This window comes from Colletotrichum truncatum (assembly GCF_014235925.2).
Source record: "Colletotrichum truncatum strain CMES1059 chromosome Unknown Contig_0002, whole genome shotgun sequence".
Classification (NCBI taxonomy): Eukaryota; Fungi; Ascomycota; class Sordariomycetes; order Glomerellales; family Glomerellaceae; genus Colletotrichum; species Colletotrichum truncatum.
The window spans coordinates 878,667-906,489 of NW_027222399.1; the positions used below are offsets into that span (position 1 = coordinate 878,667).

A 27,823-nucleotide genomic window follows, 5' to 3' on the forward strand; every position below is an offset into this window, starting at 1 on the left:
TCTGAACCCCGGGGTACCGTGGCGTTAACGGAGTCGATGTGTCCGCGTCTAAATCGTTCCCCCCACGGTTGGTTGGTCCCATGGGTTGCATCGAGACTTGGCTCGGGTGCCGAACGCTCCAGCAGATGCCCTCCCATGACTTCTGACGACCTTGACCGCGGATTGCGGGTCAGAAAATCATATCATTTGGACACACCTATGGAGATTGATTAGATTGCGTTGCAGCCCCCATCTCGATCTGGACCATTCGGGGGCCCTTCCACATGGCCAGGATTGAGGCATTGCACGTCCTCCACAAGGGCTTCTTAACCAGAAAGCTGTCAGTCACAGGACCAGAACCGAAGGAACCTGATGGCTTGGAGGTGGTTTAGTTCCAAGGAAGCTGTCCTAAAGGTTTGTCGATCCTCCGAGTAGATCCCGAGCTGGCCGCTGTGGGTGGTCATAGGCCGTCTGCCCTGCTGTGCCGCGAAGATTGATAGCAGACCCCATTTTTTTTCCTCTTTATGCGATCGTTTCGTCTGACCGATCACAGTCTGTTATATGCCGGTAACTAGCAAGCGATGGCACGGTCTCTTTCGCGTCATCTTTGCGGGCTCGTATTCCGCCGGCTAGACGGTCCAGGCTCGGCCGAGAAGGTCGTTGAATGCGACATCCACCAACATCAAAACTCCGCCTACCGGCTGTAAAGTTCTCCACTCCTTTGGCCGGGGCCCGTGATGTGTGTACGTCGAGCCGATGTCATTTGTGGACATTGTACGCCAACAAACTTCGGGCTGCCAAATTCTTGCTGTAAGTGGTTGCATCAAGCACACGCCTTGTTCCCATGTTCTCCGTGGTGGAGGCTTGCAGATTCGACAACGGAGTGTTGCGGAGGGCAGGGTTGTCGATGCTGGTTGCGCTGGTCTACCCAAGTTTCCTGTTTGAGTCGTCAACGGTCAGGCTCAACCCGCGCCGGACAGGGACATGGATATCTTCAACACACGGCTGCAATATTTTCTCAACATGGAAGGAGTTATTTCATGTGTCAATTGGAGGCCTCGGTGTAGGTGTGTGGAGCTGAGAGGCGTTGGAGATGGGAGGATTTTCAACGGCAAAACCCTGGTGGTTGATGCAACTCCAGACGGCTGTAAGTTGAAAGTGAGATGTTTACATGCCTCTTGCGTCCGAACCTGATGCATTCGGTATAGACGCATGCAGCAGGTAATCGGCCGTATCGAAAAGAAATGTCTCAAGAGGAGAAGTTGGGCAACGGTGACCCAAGGGAGGTGTCTGAATATTTAAGTCGCGAGGGTTCGCAGACGTTGGATCATTCAAACGGCCACAGGAGTGTTTACTCCTTCAATCAAATAAATATTTGGAATAGTCTCGTTCTTTTTTTGGAATCCATTTGGAATTCATCCCTGCCAGTCCCCCCTTCGCTGCTATTTTAGTTACCACGCAGCCAGCAGCCATGCACAAACAACTGGCCAGAGAATCGGCATCAGGTCCGGTTGGGCTGGACACCCTCCCCTTCACACAAGGACCACTAGCCAAACCCCAACATCCCACTGTCACAGCTGCTTTCTATCATCATGCAGAAACTCAGCCTGATGTCACTGCAGCTCGTGACCTATCGGCACCGCAGACCAAAGAGATCACCTACGGCGATCTCGCCCACCAAGCCAACCAGCTGTCTCGGAAGCTCACAACGCTCGGAGTCAAGCCCGGAGACCGCGTTCCGCTGGTGGTAAAGCGAGGTATTGACATGCTGGTTGGTATTATCGCCATCTTGTCGTGCGGTGCTCAGTATGTGCCACTAGACGGCGGCGTCGTTCCCGACTCTACGCTGCGCTTCGTCCTCCAGCAGGCCAGTGGCAAACATGTTCTATGCCTCAAATCAACAAAAGCTCGTTTAGAGACTCTGGGGCTGGCCTCCAGCATCCTGGTCATTGACGAGGATCGGGAGAACATCGCCAGGGATACGCAAATTCTACCTTATCAGGATTTAGCTGAGACACATCACGGCTGTTATGTGATCTACACATCCGGTACGCAATTTGGACGAATACCAATTAGACATATGGAAGTGATACTGACCAATTGGTTCATTAGGTACGACCGGTACACCCAAGGGAGTGGATGTCACACACAAAAATGTGACTAACTTAGTGTGCCTTTCGCCCGGAAACCTGGGTATGTCACCCGGAACCCGAGTGGGTCAGGTATTGAACATTAGTTTCGATATGGGTAAGTCACCGAATCATGGTGGTTTCACCACCCCACCAAGAAAAAGAAATGCTGAACAGGCCTTAGCGGCATGGGAGATGCTGGGTTGCCTTTGCAACGGAGGAACACTGATCCTCAGAGGCTCCAAGTGGGAGCCTTGTATCCGAGAGGTATGAGAGCATGTGAATATTTTGCGAGCAGTCAACTAACGCCATTTTGATAGATCCAAGTCTTGATCTGCACACCTAGCATCTTGGCCAAATATGATCCTCGTGAATATCCTAGCATCAGAGTTGCTGCAACCGCCGGCGAACCGAGCTCTCAGAGGTAAGACCTTTTACCTTCATTCCTTTTCTGGACTGTATCTGAATCACCGTACGGTTTAGACTCGCCGATCTCTGGGCCACTCACGCTAAATACTACAATTGTTGCGGGCCTACCGAGACCACTATCGTCAATACCATGCATTTGCACCAACCGGGGCAAACTTTGACCATTGGGAAGCCGACCCCGAACAACACTGTATACATCCTTGACGATCAGGGCAACGCAACCGACGTCGGTGAGGCTGGCGTGATGTGGGCCGGCGGCCATGGCATTTCCCGGGGTTATGTCTCCCTTCCGGGGAAGACAGCCGAGAGATACAAGCTAGATCCATTTGCCGATGATGGGTAAGTCTCAAAACCCAATGCCCAGAGCCAATGCTGACATGTTTTGAAACAGGTCTATGATGTATAACACCGGGGATCTGGGTCGTTGGAGACAAGACGGCTCAATTGAAATTCTGGGAAGAGTTGACGATCAAATCAAAATAAAGGTAAGTCGAGCTGACATCGGAAACGTAAAGTGTAAACATGCTTACTGGTAATCGAAAGGGCTTTCGGGTTGAGCTTGACGGAGTCACCACCTCCCTGAACACCTGCCCCGTTGTGTCGAGAGCAGCGGTTTTGTTCATTGATAACGAGCTTCACGGTTTCATAGCGCCTAGAGACTGTGATCTTGACACAATCCAAGTTCATATCCGAGCTCGCCAGCCATACTACGCCATCCCAAGCAAGTTCCACTTTGTCGACTCCTTGCCTCTAACCTCCAATGGCAAAGTAGACAAGCGAGCGTTGAAGGATATGGTTACCAACGAAACTCCCCTCAAGGGGGAGACAATTACGAGTATCAGAAAGATCGACTCAAATCATTCTCTCTCCACCGACGGCCAATCTACTGCCGTGGACGAGAGCTCACAGTCTTCCGCATCCAGCTTCACGGAAGTCGACGAGAAGCCTGACCTGGGCCGTGACATACCTGCCAAAACACATGGGAAACCGGTCCGTGGCTTCATTCACCGCATTGCAATTGTGTATCGCCGCTTGTTTACGATTGTCGGTCTTTTCAACATTGCAGCTGTTATTAGTCTTCTTTTCGCTGGTTTCAAGAGAGAATGGCTCGCGAATCTCACGGCAATCAACCTGGTCGTCGCAGTCCTCATCCGCCAGGACTTCGTCGTCAACGCTCTTTACACAATCACCTGCTCTGTCCCGAAGTCGTGGCCGCTTAGCATCAGAAAGAGATGTGCTAAGATTATTCACCTTGGAGGAGTCCACAGCGGAGCAGCCGTCTCGGCTGGTGCCTGGCTTCTCGCATCAAACATCAGTGATGAAGTTTGCCAGTTGACAGATTGCCCCAACTGGGGTTACCAGTCCACCGCCTCAAAGGTCATCTCATGGATGCTTACTGGTCTGTTTACTATTACAATTGGCCTCGCTTGGCCCTCATTCAGAAAGAAGCACCATGACATATTTGAGATGACGCATCGCTTCGTTGGATGGACCATGCTCGGAATGTTTTGGGCCCAAACCGTACTCGCTGCCAACGACGGAAAAGAACCGTCGATGTCCTTGGGAGAAGCCTGCCTTCGAACCCCTGGCCTCTGGTTGCTTGCAATTGCGACCCTAAGCATTGCGACCTCCTGGTTCTTTCTCCGAAAGGTTCCTGTGGATGCCGAAGTACTCTCTAATCACGCTATCAGGCTGCACTTTGACTATACTGTCCCTGTCAACGGCACAGCTTCCAAACTATCGATGCGGCCTCTCCTTGAATGGCATTCTTTTGCCACCATCCCGGCGCCCGAGAGCGTGGGGCAGCGACCGAAGGGATACTCTCTCGTAGTGTCTAATGCGGGCGATTGGACCAAAAATTGCATCGAGAAACCACCTACTCACATCTGGGTACGGGGAGTGCCTACTTGTGGAGTCATGCGCATTGCAACTTGCTTCAACCGGGTTGTTGTCATCGCGACTGGGTCTGGTATTGGGCCCCTCCTTGGGCACATTCAGGAACCTAGCTGCGCGACGCAGTTGATTTGGTCCACCCCAAAGCCTGAGCAAACTTTCGGAAAAGAAATGCTTGATTCCATCAAGGCCAAAATTCCAAATGCGGTGATTCATGATACGAAACTTCTTGGCCGACCTGACTTGGTCAAGATGGGGTACAACTTGGCAAAGAGCTTTCAAGCAGAGGCGGTTATCATTATCGCAAATGAGAAGATCACGAAGAAGGTGGTATATGGTCTTGAAACCAGAGGAATCCCCGCATATGGCGCTATTTGGGATTCTTGAAGGGAGAGATATGCTTCTTTATGAGTTGTGAAAGGTGTTTGGGTTTTCTTCGTCTCTTTTGTGTGACTCGGCGTTGAACTTTCCTATGCTCGATAGGTGTGACCTACGGTGGCTTTCTGTTTGCAGCTTATATTCTATCCTGGCCAGTACATTGATACTTATCATAAGTTGCTTTCCTTGTATTTGCACGAAGTTCCTGAATTTAAGTTGTGATCTATCCACATCAATGATTTGTCAATCGGTGTAAATATGCCTTGTCATCAACCATGAATATGGACAAACATATCCAGTGTCTTGACAGTACTCTACTATCTCTGTCGGACAGTGACTATGGGTTGCTTGCCTTGTTCGAACTTTTCCTGCCAAAGTCTAACTTCTCCCATTTCATGAGACAACCGCTCAAGAACGATATGACGCCGGCAGCAACAATCAAATAGTGATTCTTCGCAATCACATCCGCCACATGACCAACCGTGACCTTTATAACTTGCGGGTCAGCCTCAACCCAGATTTTCGAGTCGAGCCCAGCTAGTGCCTCTCTGATATCGCGGTCGCTGAAACCTAGGCCCTGAAGCGATTCTTGCACTCGACTGAACCCAATATTTTGAAATATGCAACCAGCCATGGCGAGAGTAATTGAGATGCCTGCTAGCTGGAACAAGATGAAAAGCGCGGTGGCATCCACGCGTCTAATAGAAGGCACATGCTGCACAATCACGACGATACCTGTCTGCCACATGCACCCAAGGCCGGCTCCGATCAGGGTGGTGACACCCATAATCCGACTTTCTGCTGTAGAGACGGTGATTTGGGCTTGCAGTGCGCCACCAATGGTGGTCAGGAGCCCCCCGGCCACGTAAAATGGTGCGTAAATACCGATGACAGGCATAGCGCCAGCACTGACAATTGCAAAAAATATGAAAGTGAAAATGAATGGAAGAAGCCGGACGGCAGCATCAACTGGGTCATACCCCTTTGTGAAAGCAAAGTATAGAGGGGTGTAATACAGGGTAACGCCGTAGCTGCTGCCAACACCGTATGTAGCGAGACAGACGAGTAGAACAGTGCGGTTCTTGAGCAGGTCTGCCGAAATGTTCCGGTGTTCTCTGTTGGTGAACAGACAAAACTTTTGTTGCAGAATGTAGACGACGTAAATGACGCCGACAAACACCCAGGCAACTATTGCTGATGATGAGGACCATGCCCATGTAGATCCGCTAAAAATGAGGGCGGAACAAAAGAGAATGAAGCCGCTCATATGTAATACCACGCCAACCCAGTCGACAGCTAGTAATCCTTTGATGACGGAAGTGGAGTTCGGGACATGTAGGTTTGGCACAGCGATGGTGCTGGCAAACATGATGATGGCCAAGACGGGGAGGTTGATGTACATGGCCTGAAATCCAGAACGATTAGAAAAATGGTTCAACGCAGGTGTTTTTGAGAAACTCACCCATCTCCAAGTTGCATTGTGGTTTTCCGCAAACGCGCCTCCGATGAAAGGACCAAGAATAAGTCCAGTAGCCCAGGCAACGGCCACGAGGCCTTGCACTCGTGGCAGCTCAGCTGGCGTGGCAATCATGATGTTAATGGTAAGCGCCCTTACGACCAGTATCAGTAAGAAGTTTGCATATATATGAAGAGAAATTTTGATAGCCTTGCTCAGAAATGCAGATACTTACAATTGGTAAAGGCCAGCTGCTCCTATGCCCTGTAGAGCGCGTCCAATAATCACCGCGTTAAGATTGGGAGCTGCGCCGGAGACTACAGAACCAATGAAGAAAAGACAGCAGTATCCGACCACCTGCCATCTCAAGTTTCCCAAAAATGCAATCTTGCGTACCAGCGGGATTACAGTAACATTCATAGCAGTGTATCCGACGGCGACCCACGAGAGTAGGTGGACTTGGCCGAAGGCCTCGTATATCGGTGCCTGAATGTTTGCAGTATTACTCACGTCGTAGCCTACAAAGCCGATGAAGCCAGTCAGTAAAATTATCGATAGCAAGTAGATGGTCAGTGTTGGCTACTGACCAAGAAGCAACCCGGTTAAGCAGAATAGAACTTGAATGCAGGGCCATCGCCACGCTGACCATCCCTCTCGAGGATGTTTCGCGGCCGAAATCGCACTATTCTCTTCTTTAGTTTCAGGAAGGACGCTACCAGCCTGCGAACTACTGAGCTCAATATCTCCGTCAGGATCTGGTTCAATCTTCGGTTCTCTTGCCATAGTTGGATGTTAAACGAGGCAAATTGTGAAGCTAAGTTGAGATAAAAATATTATGATATGCGCAGAGTCGACCCTCAAACAGAGTATGCGCAAGTATGCCACAAAAGGTAGAAATTATAAGAGTCAGGAAAGCTCAAAGCTATGATTATTTGTAAGATGTGGTAGCCCCGTCGAAGTCATATGGGTCTTGTTACAGTAAAGGTATCTTATCCCTCACAGCCGGGCCAGGGTCAGCACCACCTAATCTTCGAACTCCATACCATGCAGCTTTATCATGCTAGTTACAGCCTGTTTAATGGCGATGAATAGATCTGCACCAATGACGATGAATGAAAATCTGATACTGACGACTAGACTAGGGTGTTCGAAGCAGAGTGTGAGAAACAGGCGTCACGATTCGTTCCCATTTATGGTCACTGCTTGAAGACTCTATGTCAAGGACCACAAAATGGCCCTTAAGATTATGATAAGATTATTTTTGTAGAAATTGATTCCGTCACTCTAGCAAGCCCGTGAGATTGTCCGAGGCTTCCTCGCATTCTCGACCAACGAGAATTCAATGAGACGTCTTCGAATATGGCCCAACTGCCACGTGGTTTGTTGAAACATCTGAAGTAGGTGTACCTAACAAATCATCGATAAGGGAAGCACACCACCAAATAAACTAAGGATGCAGACGCAATATAAGATGACGGCGCAGAGGACGTTGTGGCCAGGGATCTTATGCAAGGTAAGCTTAGTATGCTCTGAAGGAAGGGCATTTTTGGCGCCAAGAACCCGTTTAAAGTACTGTTGCCACTTTTGTGATCGAATAAGGTTGTTAATTCCTCGGTATTATTTGGCATACCGAATCAGGCAAGCTGAAGTCATTAATAACCCCTAGGCAGTAGACATAGCGGTTAGTTTTAGACCACTTTGGAACGAAAGGTGCGCGTTTGAAATGTTGATTAGCTGTCTAATAACAATCATCTGTCGCTTATTGAATGTCCCTCCGTCGAGTGTGATACTGATTCACCAAAATCCCCGTATAATCCATCAGCTAAAACTACAATAATTCATCTGTCGAATACCGACCGTGGCAGCTGTGTCTAGAAATGAGTCTAGTTTAGCGGCATAAGTTTAATACAAATAAATCTCGATATTGAGCTCAGCGGCGAACTCTTCAGCAAGTTTGAGTCTGCAAGTATCAGGCCGCGTTGTCGATCTTTCCCACACCTGCGTAACGATTTCCCACACGAGGGTGTTTTGGTAACTCTCCCAGTTCTTCGTCAGAAATGAGAACAAGTCTTTAGTGGCGCCTCGTGCGACAGTGTCCTCTTCCGTGAATAGACCAACGATAAAAAGGGGATATAACAGCGCGGCTCCAAGCGGCTGGACATCCGGAAATGACTCTTTTCTAGGGCTCATGATGGCCTGGCAAGCTGCCAAGACCTTCAATCTTAATAGATCGTCGTTGGTCATGCACGGTGATGCTATGTTCATGGCCTCACGATGAGGAGTAGTGTCCTTGCGGGATTGAATGACCCTGCAATGAAGTATCGCCGCACTGCGGAACGCCTCCCACAAATGGACTTGAATGAGTTCTTGACAAGGCTCCCCTGGCCAGCTATGAAGCTTTTCTTCAGATCCAGGCAGGTCTAGTTCACAGATCAGATTTAGGAGTGAGTACGGGAGACCAGATGTTTCCTGGACACCAGTCAAACCCCTGGGCGCCACACAAGTGGACCATATTCTCAGTGACTCGCTAAACCTATTCAACGTGAAGTGCTGAACATCTAGTAGGCCAATTACCTCTATGAACTGATCGGTGAGCGGCGAGCCCTGAGCAGTGCTTAAGAGCTCTCGCTGCTGGAGGACCGCATGAAGCCCTCGGATCAGAGGCGTCCAGGTGTAGAGAGCCGACAACTGTGCGTGCTTCAGCATCAAGCGTTGTATCCAGAATTTCCTTTACTTACGCTCACGCTGCACAGTAGGATACCTGTTGCGAGTGTTGAATCGGCATTAAAGCCATCGGGCGAGTGGAGATCCTCGATATAACCAGAAATTCCCATCTGCAGGTATGTAGGCATCAAATGCCTATATTCCTCCACCAAGCTCGCTTGATATGCCGCAAAGGTATAGCGCAAAGAGCGAGAACTATTGCGCATTGGTATGACATCTGTTTTCATGAGCCCTCCTTCGCCAGATCTTCCGGTCAGTGTTAAGTAACCAGTCTCACAAACTAGACCAAGTCAGCGTCGACCTGATTGCTTGGATATGCGGACACACATTCGTCAATGAGCTTAGACATTGTTCTTTCGTCAGATGCGAGTGAAATGTCACCTTGGTACTGAAATTTCAATGCCTCAAGTACGTTTCTGGGAATACCACGGTTATGTGCCCGTGTATCGAGTTCGGCATTACGCACACCTGTTGTATCCTGGTTTCTATCCTCGCGTTGTTTCCGCCGACGCGCGATATCCCGGCTGATATTGCGCGGGCGAACTGGATTGAGAAGGACGCCGTCCCTAGAGGTAGTTTCGCTTGATGAGCCCCATATTAGTCGTTTGTCGTATCCTTCACACTCGAGGTTCGCTCGTGTGCAGCGATCACATGCAGGTTTTGCTTCATCGCATTTCTTATGCCGTCTCTTGCAAGTCCAACAACTGCGGCGGTCAGTCTCACTATTAAAAATGAACTGTATGTGCGTGGTAATGAATCCAAAGGCCCGATGTTAAAGGATATGAGAAAAAGGATGTAATAACGTCCCACACCCACTTCTGGGCACCCCCCACATTTGGGTGTTACGGCCAGCTAACTGACAGTGGGTTTGTGTTAACAGTAAGCCAGGGATTGACAACAGTAACAGTCGTTCTGGGGTCTGGTCGATTGAATCGTAGATCTTCAAAGGTCTTGGTGATCAGTCAAGGCCTCAACAAGAGTCGTAGAGTAGTCGTCACTTAGGTATAGCTGAAAGTACCGGTTAGGGTAATCACAAAGTTGATTGCTGAAGAACTAGGAAAGGTAGGACTCGAGAGGACTCGAGTCCCAACTATATACAAGTCTGGTTCCATGCTGAACACTTCCTGATCCTGGGGGACCGACACCCAGGACGTCGGTCCATCGCCATGGACCGCCCTTGGCACCGTCGGTCCTGTCCCAGGACCGCTTATCGTCCGTCGGTCCTGCTTATCGTCACGTGACCTGTATCCTAGTTCTTCCGTTCCGTGGGGGTTGTTACGACGTAACGGCTGACGGCCGTCCCTATAACCGCTGAGCCCCTGCGGGAAAAACATCAACAACAGCGAGAACGAAATTTTTGAAAATCGGAGCAAAAACGGCCCCAAATACGCATGCTCGCGGCCACAGAGCCCCCTTCGATGCAATGCCATCCTCGGCCTTGATTCTACGTCCCAAAGGGGCCCAAGATGGCCGCAGAGCACGCCCCGACTACAATGAAAAACTTGAGAGCAAGCCGCAAAATACGACATATCAATAGACAACACTGTTACCACCACCACAGGCGAGCCACAAGCCGCTACACGAAGCACTAAGACTGCGCCCAAACAATCAACTTCAACACAACAGCCGCCGACAGGTTTTGGGTCACCTGTCACCCCCGACAAAGTTTGCAACGTCCTATAACGACGAAGATGAGTCCGACAGAACAGTATCACCTTCCGCACGGAGAAAGCACCAGGCATTAGGCATGCTACGATCGATGCCACACAATACTACAGACCACAGACAGACTGGTCCCCTGTCGCCCCTTTTGCGAAGAAGGATTGGTGTCCCTTCAACGCGCGACAATGTCTGCGGAATCTGTGCGGGAGCTCTCATACCTAGTAATCGAACATGTCGGAGTCAGTGGAGCATTGTGCTTCGTGGAAGACCCTTGGGCTAATGTGGTGGAGGGCAATAGTGGTCAACAGGCAAGAAACAAGAGGCCACATAGGAACCCGGCAGGAGGCAATAAAGAATTTATAGATGCAACTGAGAAAACGGCACATACAAGTCCGGGAGGATACGGACAAAACAAAGAGACAAAGCTGAGCGCTGGGGGGAGACTGTAGGTACAAAGAACCAGATACGGTGCTACCAGCACCAACTGAACCGAAGCAGGAGGACGCAAAACAAGCATTCTAGAGAGCAACACAAAAGCGAGAAAGCAGACAGGAGAGCAACACACTTCTTCAACAGAGGGCACAAACACACAGAATAGAGAACATAGTGGGGAGCTTGGGGATAGCTGGCCCTGATGCAACATCAGGGCGAAGTGGGGCGTCGCTGTTCATTGTCGACGCTTCGGCTACCTGCCAAACCCCGCTTTCCGGGCATAGCTGCTGGCATAAGAGCGGCTTCATAACCGAGTAGGAATAAATCAATCAATCAATCATGAGCCCCTGCGGGGTCGTCGTCAGTGGTCTGTTAACTGTCGGGTCGTAACATCAGCTCCCCTCTTAAAGGTCTTGTCCTCGAGACCTGAGTATAGGTAGGTCGTTGGTCCCAGGTTGGGGATCCACAAATTTGCTTCCTTTGTTTTTCATGATGCCGACACCATGTCAGGTCGCGTTCGAAAGACAAAGTCGTACTTGACTATGATAAAAGATCGTGAGAGAGCTGCGCTTATTGAATACGTGGAGTCCCGATCGATTGCTAGCGACATGCCTTGCACTCGTTGTTTCCGTGCAAAGGTCCCGTGTCGTTTTGGCGAGAAGTCTACACGCTGTAGGACTTGCATCGAGGCGAAGAAACCTTGTGACGGCGTCCTCGTGGCGTCTACTCGTAAGTCGTGTTTTTGTGTTTTCGCTGTTCTGGGGGTTGCTAATGTTTGCTTCTAGTTCAGAAGTTGAACTCTCAGCAAAAGGAGTGGGATGAGAAAGAAGAGAAAGCGGGTGAGGAGCTATTCGCGCTTCATCAAGAGTTTGCTCGTTTGCAAGTTCAAATGGCGGATGCTGCGGGTTGTCTGAAACGGATTCGGACGGTCCGTAAGATGGTTCGGGAGCGGCAGACCGAAGTTTTTGAGCGTGGTATGCAGGAGGTTGACAGGGAGGATGGCGTCCTGGCGGACGACGAAGTCCTACCTGCCTTGGATGCTTACGAGAGGTTCGTCGTTAGTGACCTCCAGGCAGTGGGTCTCGGGAATGATCCTCCTTGGTCCCTTTTTGGTTTTGGTGACGAGTTTGTGGGTTTGGGTCCTCTGGTAGATGGCGCGGGTGCGGGGAGTGTTGGAGGTTCCTCGGCTACTCAGGGCTAGGTGTTCCTAGGCGAAGAAACGTTTTGTTGCCCTGGGGTTTCTTGGTTGGTCGAAACTTGGGTTGAGGGTTTCTGACGCGAGGGTTGTGTGTTGGTCTTTGCATGACTTTGGCGTGCTGTCGTGTTTCCCATTGCGTCCAGTATTCTTGAAGTTCCTCTTGTGCGTGCTCCAAGTTTGATGCGGGTTCCCATGTGTTTTCTTCGTGTCCGTAGTTTTTCTACTTGATTAGGTATTGTATTTCTGTGTCATCGTGCTGATCGATGTGATCGAGGATCCTTTCGACCTCGTAGTCCTGTTCCGGGTCGACTTCGATGTAGTCTATAGTTCGTGATCCTTTTGGTGCTGGCTCGAGAAGTGAAATATGAAAAACTGGATGATACTTTATAGTGTCTGGTAGTGCGAGTTTGAAGTTGACGTTGGATACCTTCTTCGTGATTTCGAAGGGTCTAAGTTTCTTGAAGTCTAACTTATCGCTTGGTCGTTTTGTTTTGATGTTCCGGCGGAGAAGGTATGCGCTATCCCCCTCCTTTAGAGTTGGTCCCTCAACTCTTGTCTTGTCAGCGTATTTGCGCATGCGTTCGCGTATAAATTCAAGGTCTCTAGGAAGATCTCGTTGGATTTCCTTGAGTTTGTTGATATCTGCCATAGCTTTCAGAGCTGTTAGGCCTTGTCGGGGTTGTCTATAGGCTGTCGGGTTGAATCCGTAGTTTAAGTAGAATGGTGATTCTTTTGTACTTTCTCCTACTGCGCTGTTGTAGGCGAACTAGGCCATAGGTAGCAGTTGGACCCAGTTGTTTTGCTGATAGTTGACGTAGCAGCGTAGGTAGGTTTCCATGATCTGATTGATTCGTTCTGTCTGGCCATCGGTTTGCGGATGGAAAGCGGTGGACATCTTGTGGTCAGATCCTAGCTGCGAGATCAGGGATCTCCAAAACTTGGAAGTGAACAGCTTGTCTCTGTCGGATACGATTTCCTTCGGCATTCCGTGTTGGCTTACGATCACCTGCAGAAACTTGTAGGCGAGGTCTTCTGCAGTGCTTGACTCCATGTACGGAATGAAGTATGAGTACTTTGTGAGTCTGTCGACGATGACGAGGACACTGTCGTAGTGGACGTTGGTCATCGGTTCTCGGGACTTAGGTAACTTAGTGACGAAGTCCAGCGAGATGGATTCCTATGCGGTTTGCGGCACTAGGAGCGGCTGTATCTTTCCATAAGGCTGATGTCGGCTGGGTTTGCTTTTTGCGCAAACCTCACAGTCCTTAATCGCTAAAGATACTTCTTGTCGTGTAGCCGTTTTGTCGTAGTGTTGACGGATGCGTTTCCACGTTTTGGTTACGCCTTGGTGACTATGTGCGGATGCGGAGTGTATCTCCCTAATGGCTTCAGGAGACATCCTTCCAGGCGTGCTGGTACTGTCTCTTCTGGCCATCATTAAGAGTCTGGCTGCTGGCACAAGGTCTCCGTTTTTGTCTGTTTTGAGGATAACTCGGGTTTCCTCAGGTACCTGGACCTCGTGGTCCGGTCGTCGGCTGAGGGCGTCGGCCCTGCCGTTCTCCTTGCCCTTCTGGTAGATGATTCTGAAATTGAATTCTGATAAGAATTCGGACCATCGAATTTGTCGTTTGTTGAGATCTTTCGATGTGGTGAAGTGTGCGAGGTTCTTGTGGTCGGTGTATACTTTGACCTCGTACTTGGTTCCTGAGAGTTGCGGTCTCCATTCTTTGAATGCCTCGATAATTGCCATAAGTTCCTTGTCGTGTATCTGGTAGTTGAGTTCTGGGCCGTGTAACTTGCGTGAGAAGAAGGCGCAAGGGTGTAGTCGTCCTTCGTCGTCTCGTTGGCCTAGTTGTCCTCCTATAGCGTAGTCTGAGGAGTCGGTCTCGACTTCGAATGGTTTCTCGGGGTTTGGTATAACAAGTATTGGTTCCGATGTGACTTGTTGTTTGATCTCGTTGAAGGCTTGTTCTTGTTCTTCTTCCCATTGCCAGGGAACATCTTTCTTCGAGAGTCTCGTGAGAGGGTCGTTTTTGTCTGAGTACCCTTCTAGGAACCGTCGGTAGTAGTTCACATATCCAATAAAGGATTGTACGTCCTTAACGTTCTGTGGTGTAGGCTAGTCTCGTACTGCTGCGATTTTGTCTTTGGACATTTTGAGGATTCCTGGGGCTATCGTAAAACCTAGGAATTCGACTTCTTTGGCGTGAAACTTGCTCTTCTCGGGTTCCACTAGGAGTTTGGCGTCTTGCAGTTTCCGCAGTACTTGGTGTACGTGTTTTTTGTGGTCTTCCAGAGTCTTGGAGAAGATTAGGATGTCGTCGAGGTAAACTACGACGAACACATCTAGAAATTCTCGTAAGACGTGGTTGATCATCGTCTGGAATGTCGCGGGTGCGTTGGTGAGTCCGAAGGGCATTATAAGGTACTCGTAATGTCCTCGGCGTGTTCGAAACGCTGTCTTCCATTCTTTACCTGATTTCATCCGGATCAGGTTATAGGCTCTTTTTAGGTCGAGTGCTGTAAACTACTGTGCTCCGTGCAACAGGTCTCGTAGTTCGGAGATGAGCGGTAGTGGGTAGCAGTTCTTGATCGTAATGTCGTTGAGTTTCCGGTAGTCGACGTAGAGTCGTAGTTTGCCGTTCTTTTTTGGTACGAACAGGATTGGGTATCCCGCTGGTGATGTAGAGGGTTTGATGTATCCCTTCTGTAGATTTTCTTTGAGGTAAGCGTCGAGTGCTTCCATTTCTTTCTGGTTGAGTCCGTAGATTGCTTCTAGCTTTGGCTCCTTCCCTTCCTTAAGGGGTATCTCGTGGTCGTAGTTGCTGTGTTCCGGGAGTCCGGTCTCGAGTTCTTCGGCGAATAGCTTCTGGTATTGCCGGTATTCTTCTGGGATAGACAGAAGTCGGTCTTCCTTGCCGATGTCTGTTGCTGATAACGTCCTGGCGTTTGCATCCTTTATCCGTAGGTATGCTAGAAATCTCTTCGCTTCAGGAGTCTTGAGAGGTTCGTTTGAGGCACCGTTCCGTGGTTGCTTCTCAGTGACTGAATCCTGGTCCTAATGGAGTTGGCTTGTTCTCTAATCTATCCGTGGGTTACTGTCGTATAACCATGGTCTTCTAAGGATGACATCGTACTTGTCTCCTATCTCCGTAATATCGAAGTTTAGTCGCTTATTCCGGCTATGGATCTGCAAAGGGAGTTGCGCTGTCTCCATAGCAATGCGTCCTCCGCCGTACTGGACTTGTTCTCCTTCAACGGTGCTGAGTTCGTAGCAGTCTTCGGCTGCTTTTCTTTTCCAGGTTATCTTTCTTTTATTTACCGTTCTTGGTGATATGAAGTTTCCTTGGGCTCTGCTGTCGATCATGGCGGTAGCTGTTCTTCCGTTGAGCTGTATTTGGACTTGTACATGCTCGTGTCGTTGTGTCGTGGGCGTCGTTGCGCTACATAGGGACCTTGTCTGGACTGCCTGTCGTTGTCCCTTGTCTTCGGTAGGCGAGTCTAGTTTTTTTTGACTGCTCGTCCGTTCCTTGTTCGTCGTTTTCTTGCTGTTTCTTCCATGCTTCGTCTTTCTTGATATAGTGGACTCGGCGCTGGTCTTGGTAGCAGTGATACCACTGTATTTCTTCGTCAGAGTCCTCTCTAGAGCTGGTGTCGTTGACTGAAGCGACTTCAAAGGCGACTTCCAGTTGGGCATGTTGGCGGGCAACATCGCGAGGTGTTTCCGAGTCGTTGGGGGTGTTCTTGGTCGTTTCTGATTCGACCTGTTCTTCTAGTTCTTGGTTGATTTGGCGGATCCGTGCGGGATCTCCTTGTGTATGTTGTCGTCGTTCGATGTGTGCGTCTAGCGCACCGAGTTGTCGTTGCTACATAGGGTTTTGTGAGTCTTGTTGAATCCGCTGCAGGTTGGCTTGTCGTCCTGCGTAGAGGAGGTTTAGTCTTCGCTGATTGTCTTGTTCTAATTCCTCGTTGTCGTTTATACTGTCGAGCTGTTCGATTGTCTTGCGCTCGATTTTGCTGTTGCTTCTATATCCCACAGCGAGGGTCCGTTTAGGTGCGTTGGTGGTGTCGTAACCAGATCGTTCTTGAGGTTTCTGGGGGTACTATCCTGCGTGTTCCTTACTGCTAGAGTGGATATGGCAGTTGTCATCGAAGTAGGTAGTCTAGTTGAGTTGTTTATGAGGGATCGTCTTCGTAGCGATACTCGCTTGTCGTTTCTCTGGTACCGGTTGGAAGCGTTCCTTCTTAGGTGACCTGCATTCGTATGCTAGGTGTCTAATCTTCTAGTAGTTATAGCACTGTCTATCTTTCTTCTAACTATCGTTCTTTTTGTCGTTTCTCTGTGTAGCACTAAGGTCTATTGGTCTACTGTGGTGACCATAGGCAGTACTTTGTCGGGGGTTGTTCTAGTTGTTGCGGGGTCTATTGTCGTTTCGCTGGTTGTTGAACTGGTGCTGAGGCTGCCACTGGTACTTGCGTCCTGAGTTGGGGTTTTGTCGTTTTTCGCCTCTTTCCTTTCGTCGTTCGAAAAGCCGGTTGTCGATTTTGATGGCGAGTTCGGCGTACTAGAGAAAGTCGTCAGGTCGATCAATCTTGATGATCTCGTCCTTGACTTCGTCTTTTAGTCCTTGATAGAACATAAAGATCTTGGTTTCCTCGGTGAGGTCGAGTTGAACGCTAAGTTGTCGGAAATTGGCGGAGTAGTCTTTGGCGGACTTAGTCTGCTTAAGTTATGCTAGATCTCGTTCGGCTTGTCGCTTTTCGTCGGGGTCTTGGAAGAGTGACCTGAGCGCATCCTCGAATCCTTTAAAATTGGCGTAGATGTCGCGGGTCTCGGTGGTGCACTCGTCGAGGGTCTCGCATTTGAGGTATTCTTCCTGGATTGGTTTAAACCACTTGAGGGCCTTTCCTCGGAGGTAGGTAGCTGCGTGTACTACTTTTTCGGTTTCGTTAGTGAAATCTCCATGGTGAAAGTTCTAGTAGATTTTGACCTGAATCAGGAATCCTTTAAGGGTCCCGGGGGTTCCGTCGTAGGTGACAGGCGCACTGAGCTTGAGCTTTTGTCGTCCTCCGTGGACGGGCGTGGTGACGATGTTGGCGGCGGCCCGGAGGGTGGTGATTTCCCCCTGGAGTTCCTGGATCTTCCGGAGGTTGGCGTCCCCCTTGATGTCTTCTTCCAGCTTCTTGTAGGCCTGTCCAGCGTGCTGGAGTTGCTCGTTGAGGTTTTCCATTGCTTGTCGGTTTTCGTTGACGATTTTCTGCATGTCTTTTGTCTCGGCTTCTTGTTTCTGGATTATGCGTCGGAGCTTATCGTAGCTTTCCTTGGTGAAAGAGCCATCTCCATCGGAGTCGTACTTGAGGTCCGGCATGTCGAAGTCCTCAGTGTTGGCGGGCTCCTGCGCAAGGCTCTGAGGCTGGTTGCGCGAAGAGGATGAGGATCCTGGAGTGGGTGATTTGGCAGAAGCGCGAGAAGACATCTTGTCTATACTGTTTAGTAGTTCTCAAAAGGTGACTTACTGAACAGGAGCAATCAAAGTGTTACGGCCAGCTAACTGACAGTGGGTTTGTGTTAACAGTAAGCCAGGGATTGACAACAGTAACAGTCGTTCTGGGGTCTGGTCGATTGAATCGTAGATCTTCAAAGGTCTTGGTGATCAGTCAAGGCCTCAACAAGAGTCGTAGAGTAGTCGTCACTTAGGTATAGCTGAAAGTACCGGTTAGGGTAATCACAAAGTTGATTGCTGAAGAACTAGGAAAGGTAGGACTCGAGAGGACTCGAGTCCCAACTATATACAAGTCTGGTTCCATGCTGAACACTTCCTGATCCTGGGGGACCGACACCCAGGACGTCGGTCCATCGCCATGGACCGCCCTTGGCACCGTCGGTCCTGTCCCAGGACCGCTTATCGTCCGTCGGTCCTGCTTATCGTCACGTGACCTGTATCCTAGTTCTTCCGTTCCGTGGGGGTTGTTACGACGTAACGGCTGACGGCCGTCCCTATAACCGCTGAGCCCCTGCGGGGTCGTCGTCAGTGGTCTGTTAACTGTCGGGTCGTAACATTGGGCACCCCATTTACACCAAAAACGCCGTTTTTCGAAATTCTATATTAAACTAACTACTATACTTACTAAGAAAAGAAAATATATATAAACTATGTTAAGTATAATTATAGCCATCTAATTTTTTATAAAGGTTTAAATATAATAATAGTTATAATATAGAAGTTTAAAACTAAAAGCTTTAAAATGTTAGTAGATACTAGTAACTTACTAGTATTCCTTAACATTAGAAAAATATATTTTTGCTTATATATACTTATTTAAAAAATCTAGGAAATTAATATTTATACTTATTAAAAGTATATAATTATATCTAAAAGAGATTTAAAAGTATTACTTTAGTAAATATAGTATAATTAAGGGTTAAAATTCTATAATAGAAACTTTTCTTAAGGGAAATTTTAAAATATTATTCTAAGCTTAAAGAATTTTTTACTAAGTATAAGAATATATAAATCTACTATATCTTACTTAAAAATTCTAATCATATTAGTTAAATATCTCTACCTATTTTATATATTAAGATATAGGCTAGGTAAATTAGTATTATAAATGTTAAACCTTGAATTTATAATACTTATTATCAATAATACTAGTATATAGCTACTTAAGTATTATAATTAAGTCTTAATCTATTTAATATATATTTATTCTCTTTAATAAGTAAAGTATTTAGTTTAATATAGAATTTCGAAAAACGGCGTTTTTGGTGTAAATGGGGTGCCCAAATGTGGGGGGTGCCCAGAAGTGGGTGTGGGACGTTACCCTGTTCGAGATCTTGTACTAGCTGATGAGCCTTCGCCGCTTGCCCACGAATTCATCGTTGGCGTTCTGGACATGTCTGGCATTCCAATATGATAGCACGTCCTTATTTCAGCATAGCTTAGAGAATGCAAGACATGGTTTGCTGACTGTAATCTGATTGTGATCCGGGTAATAGGGGTTGGCAAAATCTAGGTTTGCAAGAACCCTGCGGGGTACTGGCATCAGAAGCCGAGGTTTACGGTCAAATCGGACGCAGCAAACAGCCCCTACTGCGTCATACAAACTGGGTCCGAGTGTAGGTTGCTAGTAGAACGAACGAAAAAAAAACAACAAAAAAAAAAACAAACAAAACGACAGGTGGAGACATTTGGTTTGTGGCATACTATGGGCTAAGTAACGTGCTAAGCATGAGCGTAAATGTGTGTGCGATTCTTAGCTTTTGTCCTTACCAGTTCCTCACAAAAAATTGAGCACTAGCCTCTTGTACCCATCGACACTTTGCATTAGCTCGTCAATTACAATGTGTTCGTCCTTTCCATGTGCTACCAATATAGTACCAGGTCCGTAAAGAATTTTTTTATGCGAGCCCTTAAGTCTTGGAGCGTCGGTTCCAAAACTCACTGGGGCAGAGTCAAAACCTTCCAGCTTGAAGTCTAGTAGGATCTCGGGATACGAAAACTTGATGTCAACATCAACACCCGAGGAGTTATCCACAACATCCAAAATCTGGGCTTTGATCCGCGGTAAATCATTAGCCACACGCACAGAACAAAGAGCTTTGGCCTCAGCTGCAACCACGTTATAACCCTCGCCGCCCTCTATCTTGCCTATGTTGAACGTGGAAGGGCCAAGTAGTTCCGAAGATGGCCAATCGACAGCTTCCAACTGGTTCAATGCTTTGACTAGCTTTGATATTGCGCTACTGCCCAGTTGAGGATAGCCCGAGTGACTGCGATTCCATCAGAAACATACTATGCTGCTGGATAATGGGAACTTACCATGCCTCTCCGTGAGCAGCCAACTCAAACACAACATGCCCTTTGTGGCCCTTGCCAAGTTTGCCTTCAGTAGGCTCCCCAAAAATAACTGCTTCCCATTTCAAGTTCATGTCGTTGGCAGCAATCATTCCCGCGCCACCCTTTTCCTCGCCAACAACAAAGAGAAATCCTACATCGCCCTCATGAACCTGATTCTCTTTTCGGAGCTCTTCAACTGCGATTATTTGAGCGGCGAGCGGCCCCTTATCATCACAAGCTCCGCGACCTCTGATAACCCCTCCATCGGTATCAATTGAGAGAGGAATGTGTGGCGGGACCGTATCCATATGACAAGTGAGCAAAACACGGGTTTGCCGCTGCGTACCCATATAAGCATATACGTTGTGTCGTGTCGACCCTGGTGCGATGGGAATCCGTTCGACGGAATATCCGAGTTCCTGGAGATGTTGTTCTAAGAAGATGCCAATCTCATATTCCTCGCCGCTTGTGCTTGAAATGGGCATAAGCCGTGACACCAAGTCAACGACTCGGTAGCGGATGTCTTCTAGGGCAGCCATCGTAACAAAGACTACTACCTGTCAGTTCAAGTCACGCAATCAATATGTAATTTGTGAAGAAATTATAAGAGAAATGTTGTCAGAAAACCTGAAATCATACCTTTTGTCGCTGTGTTGCGTGTCCTTGCTCGAATCGGTCTCATTTCCCGGCATAGGGGCAGATGGCAGTCGAAAGTTGAGTAATATCGGCTGAGGTGCCGAAGCCGATCTCGGATCATGACCCGATTTCCTTGGTCAATGTCCTATGAGCTGAATGGACTGCCTTATGATACAACGCTTTCGAAAATGTGACCTATGATGACTGTCGAAAATTGTCGGAGGTATTGCCCATGTGCTAACAAGCCAGAAAAACAAAACCGCGTGAGATTGCCTCATCTAAAGCAGTTGTTTTGACACGAAACACACTCACCACCATTTCACGTAGTAATCGATTGCCAGATGCTTATAGTAACCTGAGGTACAAGATTTGGTTAACTTGCAACAAGGTAATTAAGATTTTCGTGGCTGAGTAGCTTTTTATATTGCTTCTATCAGGTATGTACTACTCATGACTGTTGTTGGAGTATCTAGAGTTCCTCTGGCAACGCAATTGCAACACAGCATCGCTGGCACAGCGGAATGAATTGTTTCTGATGATGCGATTGTTCAAAAGCCTCTTATGATGTAAATGCCATCGAAAGCTGAAAGCTCTTTTCCTGCATGTGATAAGTTGTAATCCATCCTATTCGGGCTTCTGTACGAACACCAAACTAATAACGTCGCACACCCACTTCTCGCACACCCCCACATTTCGCACACCCATAAATTGGGTCATCATGAGGTATTCATCAACTTCATAACTATAAGTCTGATTCGTCTCCTGCAACTGTGATACTATCGCCAGTTTTAATAGGTAATTCAGGCTCGCTAGATTCATCTGAGCTATCCTTAATTTCGCTAGCCTCAATTTGGGCTTTGTGAATTGCCTCAATGTTGGCAAACTTCGAATTTGGGCTCATTTGGACCTTACGCCGCTTCCGTACCATTCCAGCCTCAACTTCTGCTTCCAACATTGCAATCTTCTTCTCTGCTGTAGCCAATTGATAGTCCTTTTCATCAAATCCCTTTTGAACCTTCCGAAACAACAGTCGCTGCGTTTGCTGATCTTTATCCAACTTGCTGAATAAGCTAAGTTGATCATATAGATCAACTGTCTTCTTGGGCGTTGACCAGGCTACTATGGATGTAGCAGATGCCCAGTTTTCGTCTTTTCCACCATCAGAGGCCCTCATAGGCGTAGAATAGCCTGGCTTTGAGGGCTTGGAAGCATTCTCAAGCAGTAGAGGGCTCATGAGCGGTCGAGCTATCGAAATGGGCCATAGTCCTGTTGCTTTCCAGCCGCTTCTGATATTCTTGCTTGAAAATGCCATCTGGCGTGCTTTTCCATAGCAGGTAAGAAAGTTCCGTTTGCCTACAACTATAGAATCGTTGTGTTGAATGAGGTATCCAAGCTCTTTTCGATAGGTCGCCTTGAGAGGCCTAAAGACTGCTTGGTCTAGAGGTTGGAGAACGTGGGATGTATGTGGCGGTAGGAAAAGGAGATATATCTTGTGTTTATAACAGAGATACATAAATTCTGTTGTTTCATGACTGCCATGACCGTCTAGGATCAATAGTCTCTGCTCAGAGGGATGATCAGGCTTAGTCAGAGGGATAAAGATGTTCTCAAGCCATTCCACAGCTGTAGAGTCTGAAGTCCAGCCATTCTCAGTTGCTGTGAACTTCCAACCACTGTAAATATCACGTTTATGGATATCAAGAGGAAACCATTGTTGTTGAACCGATTTCCCTCGATAAATAACAAGTGGAGGAAGCGCCTGACCAGTTGCAGAGACACACTCAAGCATAGTTGTCCAAGCCCGAGACCCAGGCTGTTTTTTTCGCATTGATGAGCTTTCTGATGATCCCAGTACTAAGCCATTTGATCCTCTGCCTTCTAGGATACCAGTTTCATCCATGTTATAGCGATGATGTGGTTTGATCGCCTTGATCTCTGGAAGGGCGAGTTGTTGAAACCATTGCCTGATTACATTAGTTGAGGCCCCATTGACACGCTTAGAATCGATGGCTCTAGCTCTATGAACCTTGATTGATGGATTTCTCTTAATAAAGAACTGAATCCAGTTTCTCCCAAGTGGCTGGGTAGTGCCTCTGATGTCTAGGATTCGCTGGGCAAATTCCTTGAGTTGTTGATGTGTTGGCGGCAGCCCTAACGCCGCCTGGATACGCACCCATTCAGCTAAGTGACTTTCCTGTGCTGGAGATAGCTTCTGGAAGCTAGAGAAAGCTACATTTCTTGCCTGTGAACCCTTTAATCGAGACTGGAGGGTTGATGGTGGAATTCCAGCATCATGAGCTGCCTTTCGGACACTCTGCCCACTTGCAACTGCATTGAGAGCTTGATTGACTTCTGTTTCCGTATACTGGCCCATTAAGCGTATAAGAGTAACTATTCAAAGAATTATAATAATCGCTGTAAAAGTGGTGAAGATATTAAATAATGTTGAAGAGGGTAAAATTCTACATGAGCGATTTATGGGTGTGCGAAATGTGGGGGTGTGCGAGAAGTGGGTGTGCGACGTTAGCAAAACGGATTGTTACTCAGAATCCCAAGTTAAGGGGTTAATTGTTGGTGAAGAAAAATAAAAATATATCAGGAAAGATGCAAAAAGAAAAAAAAAAAAGAAGAAAAAAAAAGAATGCTACTCTTGAATGCTCGAAATAACATCGAAAGAATGGAAAGACCCAGTAACGTCCCACACCCACTTCTGGGCACCCCCCACATTTGGGCACCCCATTTACACCAAAAACGCCGTTTTTCGAAATTCTATATTAAACTAAATACTTTACTTATTAAAGAGAATAAATATATGTTAAATAGATTAAGACTTAATTATAATACTTAAGTAGCTATATACTAGTATTATTAATAATAAGTATTATAAATTCAAGGTTTAATATTTATAATACTAATTTACCTAGCCTATATCTTAATATATAAAATAGGTAGAGATATTTAACTAATATGATTAGAATTTTTAAGTAAGATATAGTAGATTTATATATTCTTATACTTAGTAAAAAATTCTTTAAGCTTAGAATAATATTTTAAAATTTCCCTTAAGAAAAGTTTCTATTATAGAATTTTAACCCTTAATTATACTATATTTACTAAAGTAATACTTTTAAATCTCTTTAGATATAATTATATACTTTTAATAAGTATAAATATTAATTTCCTAGATTTTTTAAATAAGTATATATGAGCGAAAATATATTTTTCTAATGTTAAGGAATACTAGTAAGTTACTAGTATCTACTAACATTTTAAAGCTTTTAGTTTTAAACTTCTATATTATAACTATTATTATATTTAAACCTTTATAAAAAATTAGATGGCTATAATTATACTTAACATAGTTTATATATATTTTCTTTTCTTAGTAAGTATAGTAGTTAGTTTAATATAGAATTTCGAAAAACGGCGTTTTTGGTGTAAATGGGGTGCCCAAATGTGGGGGGTGCCCAGAAGTGGGTGTGGGACGTTAGCTTGCAACTTGTCCATTTCTTCCCAAACTGAGATACAGCTCTCATTCCTTCCATTCCTTGACATCTCCGACGACCACAACATGCATTCTGCTCCGGTCCCAAAATCCTGCCTCATCGGCTTCAATTTTAGCCGCTGCCTCTGGTGTCGATAAGGCTTCGTAGAACTTGCGGGATGCAGCTTCATCGTCAAATGTTATAGTCGCGATGACATCATAATACATTTCGTCTGCATTGCCTGCCAACAGAAGTGGCTTGTTGGTCGCATTGTCTTGTTGTGGGTATACTCTCGTATGTCTGAGAGGCATCGCGTCGCCGCATATTTCTTCCACCAGGTGCATGTGCTGTTCGTAACGCTTTTTGAATTCCTCGTGAGAGATTCCGGCCTTCCGACCTGCAAAGACCATGATTCTGTAGGTCATTGCGCTTATCGATTGATTCGTCAGGAGTATACTTTGAAAATATTGGAAGAGGATGTGCAGGTCTAGTACAGTTGCGTGTGAATGAATGCCTAGAGACCTAGATTATGATCTTGCCAAATACCAGGGCAAACTACTGCCATGTTCCCATTTTATAATTGCATACTATCAGGAGAAGTTCAACTAAAGATACTGGTCGGTTCCAAATGTTTCTTATAGCTTCTGGCAATTTCATGAATGTCCTCCAAGCCTCTTCCGTCTTCTGTGTCTGACGTGCAGATCAATCTGACACCACGTGCGTGTACATGGCAGTCATTGGCACAGAGAGGGCTAGGCAGCATCTAGGCGACATTGGTGTGTTTCAAACCCCGCAATGCCCAGCTTCGAAATTACGCAGAAGCCGACATCAAAACTCCGCTGGGAGGACTCAATTTCGATGATAGATTCGTGTGTATTCAGCCCTGCAATCGTAAATCAATTGGAGACTGATGGTGTAATAAGCTAAAAATGCACAATACCGATGGCCAATGCACCTCAGTTTAGGGCTGCATAGAAAGTCCCAAGGTAGCAATGACGAGTGTCCAAATCTCATGCGGGTCGAGTTAAGCTCCGGTCTGCATACCGAGGCTGGATTTTGCTGGCTAGCTATAACATGGACGGCAACAAAAAGAGAGGCGAGAAAGCTGCCGACTGCTCAGCAGCAGAGGAAGACGGCGACATGGTTGAGTTTCCCCTCGACCATAAATTCATCAAAGGGGTTACGTGAGGCCGTGGAAAGGCGTCACAAGACAAAGTCTTTACTAGCGGGAACCCAATGTGCGTTGGCCTCAAATTTGCGAGGTGGTGGTCCTCGATAAGCTTTGCAGAGGGGTGTTATTAGCCCATTCAAGAGCATCGGCTACAACCTTCATCCCATCCTGCAGCCTAAGACATTTCAGATCGACTGGCATGTCACAGCTGAGGTGCTTGGAAGGATCGAGACCTATTGTCTGTGGCGACAATATTTGTGGAGTCGCAGAGATGAATGATGCAGACGGGCTTGCGTTGCATTTCTGTAATAGACTGAAGATACGAGATGTAGGAGATTCTTATTAAACTTCACGTTATAATCTATACCGAATAAGGTATGTTCCTACTTCCCCATCATAACAGCCACGGTTGGTTACCACATGAAACTTCAATAATCCTTTGACGAAATACCTAAGGTTTGATGTTACTGAAAGTGATCGAATCCCTACTGAAGTTGAAATCTGCCACAGCAGCATGGAGCATGCCATTCGTGACTGACCTTTGGGCCTGGTATGTTGTCATTTATGCCAACATGGACGGCAATATACACGGCCCATCATGTTCTTGTCCGCAAGCGAAATGGGGTACATCTGAGATTAATCAAAGCTTTGATGAGATTTAAAGAGCAAAAAACAGCGAATATATATAGATCACATATCTCTGTCAGAACGGTGACGCGTGGATCATAGGTCTTTCATCGGGTTTTAAAACACAGCCAAAGCCGTCTGTAAAAGACCGCCTTCTCTCATCAGAGAGCAACACGGGATTTAAGTAGGGTTAATGACTTCAATAAAGATAACCAATGAATTTAATCTTTTACTGAGTAGATGAGTTTCGCCTTCTTTTATCGATATTCAAATCTAACGTCATCCATCTAATCAAACTAAGGCAGCGTTGAAGCCCCCATGATATATACGATATCTTGTTTGAGTTAGCATGGAATATCTGACTCTGAGCCTTTGAAAGATAGAAGCCCTTTCAAGACTAGTGATACGCTGCTAGCCAATACACAAGGGATCTGTAAGTTAATGCTGACATGGAGCATCGAAATCATTGGATATTTCTTAGTTGAGGTAGACCCAAACGTAAACCTCAAATTCCGCTCTGACGTGAGACCACGCACAAAGTAAGCAATAAAATTACTTATTATCCTTTTTTATCAATCAAATATCTTATGCTTCTCACCATTTCTTCATTTCCACTCCAGCATTTCTTCTTAGCCAAGTACCATGAGCCACGAAAACACCATGCCACCACACGTTCTGCGGAATGTCCTTGATGCCTGTATTATTGGTTCTGGCCCAGCGGGGTTATCGGCTGCTCTAAGTCTTGGGAGAGTTCTTAGAAGTGCTGTTGTTTTTGATTCAGGCGAGTACAGGTACCAAACTGGGGCTACCACGCACGCCACCTATGATCACGACAACCCAGCCTTGATAAGAAATGGGATGAAGGCAGAACTGCACAGAAAATACAAAACGATCACTTTTGCCACAGCTGAAGCCATGGAGATTCGAGAGATTGGTTCAATATTTCAAGTGGAAGATGGAACAGGCCGCTTGTGGAAAGGAAGGAAAGTGATTCTGGCAACCGGGTCTTCTGACATTTTTCCCGATATCCCTGGTTATATGGATTCTTGGGAAAAAGGAATGTCAGTCTTGCGATTCAATGATATTATCGGCTCTATATTGACCATCAAGTAATAGTTTCAACTGTCTCCACCGTCGCGGGTTTGAAGAATCAGGCACCCCAGTCGCAGCCATCCTGACCACCTCTACCTCCGAAGCCATCTTACACGATGCAATTACCTCTTTTAAGCTGGCGAACCAATTTTCAAGAAGCGTATGGATATTGACTAATGGTCTTACGCATTTGCATTTTGACGACGCAGTAAAAGAAGCCGAGATTCTGAGGCTCAAGGTCGATGACAGAAAGATTAAAAAACTAAGTCCTGCGGGACACAGCACTAGTTCCTTGATGGAGGTAGAATTTGAGGATGGATCGATATCAACTTTTGGATTCATATTCCACAAAAATGAGACAACAACTCGAGGGGGTTTTGCAAACGATCTTGGGTTGAAAACTACTTCATCAGGTGAAATCATTACCGCCGGTCCGATGCAAGAGACGAGCAAGCGAGGCGTGTACGCGGCAGGGGACTGTGCTACACCTGTCAAAGAGGTTGCAGTCGCCATAGGGACGGGCGCTGCTGCTGGATATGGAGTTAATGCTCAGATCCTTGAAGATGACTACACGAACAGCTGGTGATAAGTCAACTGACTTGGATCATTTTGGCAACCGACTTGATACAGTCAGAAGGAAGTTTTGACTTTACAACTAGGAGTGATTTCGTTTTGTAATACAGGTTACAAT

General features: G+C 46.9%; 10 protein-coding genes across 10 annotated transcripts; 4 read left to right on the top strand and 6 right to left on the bottom strand.

Annotated features, from left to right (window-relative positions):
• Positions 1-1,450: 1,450 nt before the first annotated feature.
• On the top strand, positions 1,451-4,817 carry CTRU02_203199 (AMP-binding enzyme; the record flags this gene model as incomplete). Its single annotated transcript, XM_036727280.1, has 7 exons — positions 1,451-2,027; positions 2,092-2,226; positions 2,293-2,375; positions 2,429-2,532; positions 2,592-2,876; positions 2,929-3,022; positions 3,081-4,817. The coding sequence occupies 7 exons, from the start codon at positions 1,451-1,453 to the stop codon at positions 4,815-4,817; spliced, it is 3,015 nt and encodes a 1,004-aa protein (XP_036581074.1).
• A 328-nt stretch (positions 4,818-5,145) lies between these two features.
• On the bottom strand, positions 5,146-7,047 carry CTRU02_203200 (efflux pump antibiotic resistance; the record flags this gene model as incomplete). Its single annotated transcript, XM_036727281.1, has 4 exons — positions 5,146-6,213; positions 6,271-6,418; positions 6,500-6,782; positions 6,852-7,047. The coding sequence occupies 4 exons, from the start codon at positions 7,045-7,047 to the stop codon at positions 5,146-5,148; spliced, it is 1,695 nt and encodes a 564-aa protein (XP_036581075.1).
• A 1,119-nt stretch (positions 7,048-8,166) lies between these two features.
• CTRU02_203201 (C6 finger domain-containing protein) lies at positions 8,167-9,337 on the bottom strand (the record flags this gene model as incomplete). The annotated part of the gene is made up of 3 exons (XM_036727282.1): positions 8,167-8,952; positions 9,003-9,268; positions 9,316-9,337. The coding sequence occupies 3 exons, from the start codon at positions 9,335-9,337 to the stop codon at positions 8,167-8,169; spliced, it is 1,074 nt and encodes a 357-aa protein (XP_036581076.1).
• Positions 9,338-11,624: 2,287 nt separating this feature from the next.
• CTRU02_203202 (uncharacterized protein) lies at positions 11,625-12,283 on the top strand (the record flags this gene model as incomplete). Its single annotated transcript, XM_036727283.1, has 2 exons — positions 11,625-11,811; positions 11,868-12,283. The coding sequence occupies 2 exons, from the start codon at positions 11,625-11,627 to the stop codon at positions 12,281-12,283; spliced, it is 603 nt and encodes a 200-aa protein (XP_036581077.1).
• Positions 12,284-17,015: 4,732 nt separating this feature from the next.
• CTRU02_203203 (reverse transcriptase domain protein) lies at positions 17,016-17,757 on the bottom strand (the record flags this gene model as incomplete). Its single annotated transcript, XM_036727284.2, has 2 exons — positions 17,016-17,213; positions 17,272-17,757. The coding sequence occupies 2 exons, from the start codon at positions 17,755-17,757 to the stop codon at positions 17,016-17,018; spliced, it is 684 nt and encodes a 227-aa protein (XP_036581078.2).
• Positions 17,758-19,561: 1,804 nt separating this feature from the next.
• CTRU02_203204 (uncharacterized protein) lies at positions 19,562-20,660 on the bottom strand (the record flags this gene model as incomplete). Its single annotated transcript, XM_036727285.1, has 2 exons — positions 19,562-20,054; positions 20,104-20,660. 2 exons carry the CDS (start codon positions 20,658-20,660, stop codon positions 19,562-19,564), a joined length of 1,050 nt encoding a protein of 349 aa, XP_036581079.1.
• Positions 20,139-20,399, top strand: CTRU02_203205 (uncharacterized protein; the record flags this gene model as incomplete). Its single annotated transcript, XM_070204159.1, has 1 exon — positions 20,139-20,399. One exon carries the CDS (start codon positions 20,139-20,141, stop codon positions 20,397-20,399), a length of 261 nt encoding a protein of 86 aa, XP_070061922.1.
• Positions 20,661-21,499: 839 nt separating the features above from the next.
• Positions 21,500-22,657, bottom strand: CTRU02_203206 (transposase; the record flags this gene model as incomplete). The annotated part of the gene is made up of 1 exon (XM_036727286.2): positions 21,500-22,657. One exon carries the CDS (start codon positions 22,655-22,657, stop codon positions 21,500-21,502), a length of 1,158 nt encoding a protein of 385 aa, XP_036581080.2.
• Positions 22,658-24,289: 1,632 nt separating this feature from the next.
• On the bottom strand, positions 24,290-24,667 carry CTRU02_203207 (putative e protein; the record flags this gene model as incomplete). The annotated part of the gene is made up of 1 exon (XM_036727287.1): positions 24,290-24,667. One exon carries the CDS (start codon positions 24,665-24,667, stop codon positions 24,290-24,292), a length of 378 nt encoding a protein of 125 aa, XP_036581081.1.
• A 2,015-nt stretch (positions 24,668-26,682) lies between these two features.
• CTRU02_203208 (thioredoxin reductase) lies at positions 26,683-27,718 on the top strand (the record flags this gene model as incomplete). The annotated part of the gene is made up of 2 exons (XM_036727288.1): positions 26,683-27,101; positions 27,157-27,718. The coding sequence occupies 2 exons, from the start codon at positions 26,683-26,685 to the stop codon at positions 27,716-27,718; spliced, it is 981 nt and encodes a 326-aa protein (XP_036581082.1).
• Between the last annotated feature and the right edge of the window lie 105 nt (positions 27,719-27,823).